The sequence below is a fragment of the Pongo pygmaeus genome, chromosome 7 (genome assembly GCF_028885625.2).
Source record: "Pongo pygmaeus isolate AG05252 chromosome 7, NHGRI_mPonPyg2-v2.0_pri, whole genome shotgun sequence".
Taxonomy (NCBI): Eukaryota; Metazoa; Chordata; class Mammalia; order Primates; family Hominidae; genus Pongo; species Pongo pygmaeus.
This window is the reverse complement of record NC_072380.2, coordinates 156,563,991-156,571,691: the sequence shown is the minus strand read 5'-3', so window position 1 is coordinate 156,571,691 and position 7,701 is coordinate 156,563,991. Positions and strand designations below refer to the sequence as shown.

Genomic DNA, 7,701 nt, shown 5'->3' with positions numbered 1-7,701 from the left:
TGGCCCCTGACTTTGCCCTCAGAGCTTTAGAAAGTGTTCTGTGGGGCTCGGAGTGCAGGACCCCATAAAAGCCAGCACTGAGGGACACTGGGCCTTCATAGCCACAGAAGGTCTTTTGGTGCCAGCTGACAGTGTGCATGCGCCCCCCCGCCCCACGCCGCCCTTTCCTGGGTGCCAAGCTCTTTCCAAACGACATTTGCGTCCATCTGGGCTCCCTCGTCCTAGCCTGGCTGCTCAAGCTCCAACTAAGGCAGCCTCTGGCCGCCCTCCCCAGGCCCAGGGCAGAAGCTGGCTGCTGGCCAGCGGTTGTCTTCTGGGTCGGTGGGGGTGGAGTCTGGCTGGTCTGTCCTCCACCCTTTCCGCCTCTTGGCAAGTCCTGAGCTGCACCTAATGGCCCGGCCAAGGGGCAGAGACACGAGCGACTGGGGGCACCTCTGGTGACCAGGACCGGGCTGCGCTCCAAAGAGGCCGTTGGGCCTGGAGTAGGGTTGGGGGTCCGAGAGGAGTTAGGTGACATCTCCCACCCCATCTCGGGTCCAGCTGTTTCAGCCCCTCTCAGCGCGCCGATACTGTTAGACCTCTCCCGTCCTCCATCGCGTCCCGTGCCGCTCCCAAACCGCACGATAAGCCCCACACGGAGTGCGCCATAGGCCGGGGCGCGTCACGGGGCCGGGGCGGGGCGGGGCGGGGCGGGCCGGAGTCCGGACGTCGGGAGCGGGATGGCGGCGGAGCAGGACCCCGAGGGGCGCGCGGCGGCGCGGCCGCTCCTCACTGACCTCTACCAGGCCACCATGGCGCTGGGCTATTGGCGCGCGGGCCGGGCGCGGGACGCCGCCGAGTTCGAGCTCTTCTTCCGCCGCTGCCCGTTCGATGGCGCCTTCGCCTTGGCCGCCGGCTTGCGCGACTGTGTGCGCTTCCTGCGCGCCTTCCGCCTGCGGGACGCCGGTAGTCCCCCGCCCGCGCGACGAGCCCCCCACGCCCGACGGAAGCCCCCACCCCGGGAGCCGCCCATGCCCGACGGAAACCCCCACCCCACGATCCCCCCACGCCCGACAGAAGCCCCCACCTGTGGCCGGTGGAAGTCCCTGCCCCCCAATGGAACCCACCCATGTCCCACGACCGGCCTGTCCCCGCGCTGGTCTCAGCGCAGTTACCTCGTTTCCAGACGTGCAGTTCCTGGCCTCGGTGCTGCCCCCAGACACGGACCCTGCGTTCTTCGAGCACCTTCGGGCCCTCGACTGCTCCGAGGTGACGGTGCGAGCCCTGCCCGAGGGCTCCCTCGCCTTCCCGGGCGTGAGTAGGGGTAAGCGGGCGGCGCGGCGGCCACGGGGTGCTGGGCCGAGCGCGGAGCTGACTTCGCTCCCCGCAGGTGCCGCTCCTGCAGGTGTCCGGGCCGCTCCTGGTGGTGCAGCTGCTGGAGACACCGCTGCTCTGCCTGGTCAGCTACGCCAGGTGGGCTGCGGGCCACTGGCAGGGAGCGTGGGCATGGGATGGGCCCGCAGCGCTGGGGTTCGGTGCTGGACTGTGGCGGCGGGGCTGGCTGCCCGGGGGTCCCAGGACTGGCCTCCCGCCCCCACTGTGCAGGGTGTAAGGAGGGGCTGGGTGAGAGTGGAGCTCCCAGGTTAGAAGTTCCAGGCCCCAGGTAACCGCCGTCTTGGGTGGCCTGGCGACCCTCACCCTGGGCCCCCCTGACTCTTGGCTCCCCACAGCCTGGTGGCCACCAACGCAGCGCGGCTTCGCTTGATCGCAGGGCCAGAGAAGCGGCTGCTAGAGATGGGCCTGAGGCGGGCTCAGGGCCCCGATGGGGGCCTGACAGCCTCCACCTACAGCTACCTGGGCGGTGAGTGTCTGGTGCGGGGCAAGGCAAGGGCCGGGAAGGAGGAGCCCCGTCTTGGCCCGAAGTCCCCCAATCCCACCGCCTTCCTCTCCAGGCTTCGACAGCAGCAGCAACGTGCTAGCGGGCCAGCTGCGAGGTGTGCCGGTGGCCGGGACCCTGGCCCACTCCTTCGTCACTTCCTTTTCAGGCAGCGAGGTGCCCCCTGACCCGGTCAGTCCCTCCTCTCAACCCTGCTGTCTCCAGGCGACAGGCCCCAAGCCAGCCCTTTCTCTGGCGAGCGGTGTGCCACCCAGTCAGGTCACCCCAGTGCTATCCCAGGAAGCTGGCACGGGCTGCATTACCTTTGCCCTCAAACTAGGGTGTCCCTGGCTGCTCCCAGGCCTCATACTGCATTCCTGGCCCCCATTCGTCACCGACTCTGTTCCACAGATGTTGGCGCCAGCAGCTGGTGAGGGCCCTGGGGTGGACCTGGCAGCCAAAGCCCAGGTGTGGCTGGAGCCCGTGTGTGCCCACCTGGGGCTGGGGGTGCAGGAGCCGCACCCAGGCGAGCGGGCAGCCTTTGTGGCCTATGCCTTGGCTTTTCCCCGGGCCTTCCAGGGCCTCCTGGACTCCTACAGCGTGTGGAGGTGAGCCCCGGCACTTTAGGGGTGGGCTCAGCAGAACCTCAGCAGCCCGTGACCCCCTTATCCATTCCTGCAGGAGTGGTCTGCCCAACTTCCTAGCAGTCGCCCTGGCCTTGGGAGAGCTGGGCTACCGGGCAGTGGGCGTGAGGCTGGACAGTGGCGACCTGCTACAGCAGGCTCAGGAGATCCGCAAGGTCTTCCGAGCTGCTGCAGCGCAGTGAGTTTCTTGGGGAGGAGGTGTGCCTGGTGGGAGATTTGGGAATGGGGCAGGGAAGGACAGTGACGTGCTCTGCTGTAGTTTCAGTGGTGATATTGCAGGCCGTGGCAGGGAGGTAAGCGGTGGGGTTCCCTAGGAGCTCCCAAGCAGAAGGTGAGCACAGGTGTCCTTGACTGAGGCGGGGGGTTGGGGGCAGGGGGACAAGAGGGTGAATCAGGAAGATCTGAGGGGCGGCCCCCACCCTTTCTTCACCCACGCGACAGGTTCCAGGTGCCCTGGCTGGAGTCAGTCTCCATCGCAGTCAGCAACAACATTGACGAGGAGGCGCTGGCCCGACTGGCCCAGGAGGTGGGGTGGATGAGGGGGTAGGCGGAGGGTGGCTGGGGGGCTCCGGGGGTCCCTGCAGGTTCTGGCTGGGCCCACTGCCACCTCCTTCCCCCACCCAGGGCAGTGCCACCTCCTTCCCCACCCAGGGCACTGCCACCTCCTTCCCCACCCAGGGCAGCTGGGCTCACGACCGCCTCCTTCCCCACCCAGGGCAGTGCCACCTCCTTCACCCAGGGCACTGCCACCTCCTTCACCCAGGGCACTGCCACCTCCTTCCCCCACCCAGGGCACTGCCACCTCCTTCCCCACCCAGGGCACTGCCACCTCCTTCCCCACCCAGGGCACTGCCACCTCCTTCCCCACCCAGGGCAGCTGGGCTCACGACCACCCCCTTCCTCACCCAGGGAAGTGCCACCTCCTTCCCCCACCCAGGGCAGTGCCACCTCCTTCCCCCACCCAGGGCACTGCCACCTCCTTCCCCACCCAGGGCAGCTGGGCTCACGACCACCTCCTTCCCCACCCAGGGAAGTGCCACCTCCTTCCCCCACCCAGGGCAGTGCCACTTCCTTCCCCACCCAGGGCACTGCCACCTCCTTCTCCACCCAGGGCAGCTGGGCTCACTGCCACCTCCTTCCCTACCTAGGGCACTGCCACCTCCTTCCCCACCCAGGGCAGCTGGGCTCACGACCACCTCCTTCCCCACCCAGGGCACTGCCACCTCCTTCACCCAGGGCACTGCCACCTCCTTCCCCCACCCAGGGCACTGCCACCTCCTTCTCCACCCAGGGCAGTGCCAACTTCTTCCCCACCCAGGACAGTGCCACCTCCTTCCCCCACCCAGGGCACTGCCACCTCCTTCCCCACCCAGGGCAGTGCCACCTCCTTCCCCACCCAGGGCACTGCCACCTCCTTCCCCACCCAGGGCAGTGCCACCTCCTTCCCCCACCCAGGGCACTGCCACCTCCTTCCCCACCCAGGGCATTGCCACCTCCTTCCCCACCCAGGGCAGCTGGGCTCAGGACCACCCCCTTCCTCACCCAGAGAAGTGCCACCTCCTTCCCCCACCCAGGGCAGTGCCACCTCCTTCCCCACCCAGAGCAGTGCCACCTCCTTCCCCCACCCAGGGCACTGCCACCTCCTTCCCCACCCAGGGCAGTGCCACCTCCTTCCCCACCCAGGGCACTGCCACCTCCTTCCCCACCCAGGGCAGCTGGGCTCACGACCACCCCCTTCCTCACCCAGGGAAGTGCCACCTCCTTCCCCCACCCAGGGCAGTGCCACCTCCTTCCCCACCCAGGGCAGTGCCACCTCCTTCCCCCACCCAGGGCACTGCCACCTCCTCCACCCAGGGCAGCTGGACTCACTGCCACCTCCTTCCCTACCTAGGACACTGCCACCTCCTTCCCCACCCAGGGAAGTGCCAACTTCTTCCCCACCCAGGGCAGTGCCACCTCCTTCCCCCACCCAGGGCAGTGCCACCTCCTTCCCCACCCAGGGCAGCTGGGCTCACGACCACCCCCTTCCCCACCCAGGGCAGTGCCACCTCCTTCCCCCACCCAGGGCAGTGCCACCTCCTTCCCCACCCAGGGCACTGCCATCTCCTTCCCCACCCAGGACAGCTGGGCTCACTGCCACCTCCTTCCCTACCTAGGGCAGTGCCACCTCCTTCCCCACCCAGGGCAGTGCCACCTCCTTCCCCCACCCAGGGCACTGCCACCTCCTTCCCCACCCAGGGCAGCTGGGCTCACGACCACCCCCTTCCCCACCCAGGGCAGTGCCACCTCCTTCCCCCACCCAGGGCAGTGCCACCTCCTTCCCCACCCAGGGCACTGCCATCTCCTTCCCCACCCAGGACAGCTGGGCTCACTGCCACCTCCTTCCCTACCTAGGGCAGTGCCACCTCCTTCCCCACCCAGGGCACTGCCACCTCCTTCCCCCACCCAGGGCACTGCCACCTCCTTCCCCACCCAGGGCAGTGCCACCTCCTTCCCCCACCCAGGGCACTGCCACCCCCTTCCCCACCCAGGGCAGTGCCACCTCCTTCCCCACCCAGGGCAGTGCCACCTCCTTCCCCACCCAGGGCACTGCCACCTTCTTCCCCACCCAGGGCAGCTGGGCTCACGACCACCCCCTTCCTCACCCAGGGAAGTGCCACCTCCTTCCCCCACCCAGGGCAGTGCCACCTCCTTCCCCACCCAGGGCAGTGCCACCTCCTTCCCCCACCCAGGGCACTGCCACCTCCTTCCCCACCCAGGGCAGCTGGGCTCATGACCACCTCCTTCCCCACCCAGGGAAGTGCCACTTCCTTCCCCACCCAGGGCAATGCCACCTCCTCCACCCAGGGCAGCTGGACTCACTGCCACCTCCTTCCCTACCTAGGACACTGCCACCTCCTTCCCTACCCAGGGAAGTGCCAACTTCTTCCCCACCCAGGGCAGTGCCACCTCCTTCCCCCACCCAGGGCACTGCCACCTCCTTCCCCACCCAGGGCACTGCCACCTCCTTCCCCACCCAGGGCAGCTGGGCTCACGACCACCCCCTTCCCCACCCAGGGCAGTGCCACCTCCTTCCCCCACCCAGGGCAATGCCACCTCCTTCCCCACCCAGGGCACTGCCACCTCCTTCCCCACCCAGGACAGCTGGGCTCACTGCCACCTCCTTCCCTACCTAGGGCAGTGCCACCTCCTTCCCCCACCCAGGGCAGTGCCACCTCCTTCCCCACCCAGGGCAGTGCCACCTCTTTCCCCCACCCAGGGCACTGCCACCTCCTTCCCCACCCAGGGCAGTGCCACCTCCTTCCCCACCCAGGGCACTGCCACCTCCTTCCCCACCTAGGGCAGCTGGGCTCACGGCCACCCCCTTCCCCACCCAGGGCAGTGAGGTGAATGTCATTGGCATTGGCACCAGTGTGGTCACCTGCCCCCAACAGCCTTCCCTGGGCGGCGTCTATAAGGTAGGGACAGTGTTGGGGGCCCAGGTTGGGGCAGGTCTGAGGGATGGTGCTGGGTGGGGGATAAGGACCAGCGAGCTCAACGCCCTCTCCCTGCAGCTGGTGGCCGTCGGGGGCCAGCCGCGAATGAAGCTGACCGAGGACCCTGAGAAGCAGACGTTGCCTGGGAGCAAGGCTGCTTTCCGGCTCCTGGGCTCTGACGGTGAGGCCCTCCCATCCCCCCTGCTGTCCACCTTCAAAACACCAGGGCCCCCCCTTATTCTTGCCTCACCCACACAGGGTCTCTACTCATGGACGTGCTGCAGTTAGCAGAAGAGCCGGAGCCACAGGCTGGGCAGGAGCTGAGGGTGTGGCCTCCAGGGGCCCAGGAGCCCTGTACCGTGAGGCCAGCCCAGGTGGAGCCACTACTGCGGCTCTGCCTCCAGCAGGGACAGGTGGCTGCCCCACCGCCCTCATCCTGCCCCCCAGCCCCAGTAGAGCCCTGACTGGGAGCCAGCCCCAAGCTTCTCTTTCCTTACCTCTTCTCTGCAGCTGTGTGAGCCGCTCCCATCCCTGGCAGAGTCTAGAGCCTTGGCCCAGCTGTCCCTGAGCCAACTCAGCCCTGAGCACAGGCGGCTGCGGAGCCCTGCACAGTACCAGGTTGGGGGGAGGCCCGCCCTGCCATTCTGCCCTGTGTGCCCCCGCCCTCACCCTGCCCACTGCTCCCCTCTTCTCCTCCCTGCAGGTGGTGCTGTCCGAGAGGCTGCAGGCCCTGGTGAACAGTCTGCGTGCAGGGCCGTCCCCCTGAGACTCGGAGTGGGGCTGCCTGGAAATAACACGAATCACTCACTTTTCCCCACAGCTTGTCCTGTGTTGTTTGTGTGTTTGTTCACCCAGCCACGGGCTGGGCCTCCCGGGCTGGGGCTGGGCTGGAGTTGGGAATCTGAGCTCGAGGGAGCAGAAGGATTTGCATCCCAGTGAAAGCACAGGCCCTGCCGGGGTGGGAGACAGCCCTGTGCTGAAGCCCGAAGGGCAGTGAGGAGTTCCCCAGCTTGGGGTGGGCTGTGGGGAGTCAGATCCCACACTAGAACTACAAGACCACAGGCAGGGAGGGCTTTGGTGTCTGCCTTGGAGTTGAAGGAGTTGCTGCAGAAGACCTTTCCTTGCTAGAGGCAGGCTGGGGACAGGACAGGGTTGGGGGGTAGTGCCAGGTAAGAGGGTCCAGCCATGGCCCTGGGCTCCCACGCCTGCCTAGGCACTGCCCCCCAGGCTCAGGGTCAGTGAGGACATCTCAAACTCCCCAAGTCAAAAGGGAGCGCTCAGGTGTCTCCTGCCACTGCTGCTGCCAACCCGGCACCACCCTGGCATCTGGCCTCAGGCACACAGCTCCTGACCCAGCAGCCCAGGGAAGAAGAGGAAGAATGGGGAAGAAGTTGAAGCTCCAGGAGATGGCTCAGCCCCAGACACCTGGCCGGAGTGGCGCTGCACGTGGCTGTGCTGGGCTGGCCCTGCCTCTGCGCCAGCAAGTTCCTGATCTCAGGGTTCCGCCAGTTTGGGCAACATGAGCTTCAGAGGAACTGCTTGGGGGAGAGGTTCTAGGCTTGGCAGGAAGTGAAGGCTGGGGGCCTGGGCCTCTCTTGTCCAAGCAGCCTGAGGTGGCACAGACAGGCAAGGGCGTGGGGGAATGCTGACCGCCTGGGGTGCGTCAGGGGCACTTCCGTCTGCCCAGGCATTCCACCAGACCAGCTCATCTGGCTCCCTGGGGCTC

General features: G+C 67.4%; 1 protein-coding gene across 1 annotated transcript; it reads left to right on the top strand.

Moving 5' to 3' along the window:
* Nucleotides 1-84: 84 nt before the first annotated feature.
* On the top strand, nt 85-6,794 carry NAPRT (nicotinate phosphoribosyltransferase). The gene is made up of 13 exons (XM_054497420.2): nt 85-945; nt 1,166-1,293; nt 1,370-1,452; nt 1,710-1,840; nt 1,932-2,047; nt 2,267-2,463; nt 2,537-2,677; nt 2,941-3,025; nt 5,877-5,957; nt 6,054-6,156; nt 6,234-6,388; nt 6,486-6,593; nt 6,679-6,794. The coding sequence occupies exons 1-13, from the start codon at nt 720-722 to the stop codon at nt 6,739-6,741; spliced, it is 1,617 nt and encodes a 538-aa protein (XP_054353395.1). The 5' UTR covers nt 85-719; the 3' UTR covers nt 6,742-6,794.
* Nucleotides 6,795-7,701: the final 907 nt, after the last annotated feature.

What these genes read in the sequence shown, in the direction of transcription:
- NAPRT (XM_054497420.2), top strand. Translation starts at nt 720, where the DNA reads ATGGCGGCGGAGCAGGACCCCGAGGGGCGCGCGGCGGCGCGGCCGCTC. An exon ending in GCTCCCTCGCCTTCCCGGGC is followed by an intron (nt 1,294 to 1,369) that starts GTGAGTAGGGGT and finishes CGCTCCCCGCAG; the next exon opens with GTGCCGCTCCTGCAGGTGTC. An exon ending in GGAGCCCTGCACAGTACCAG is followed by an intron (nt 6,594 to 6,678) that starts GTTGGGGGGAGG and finishes TCCTCCCTGCAG; the next exon opens with GTGGTGCTGTCCGAGAGGCT.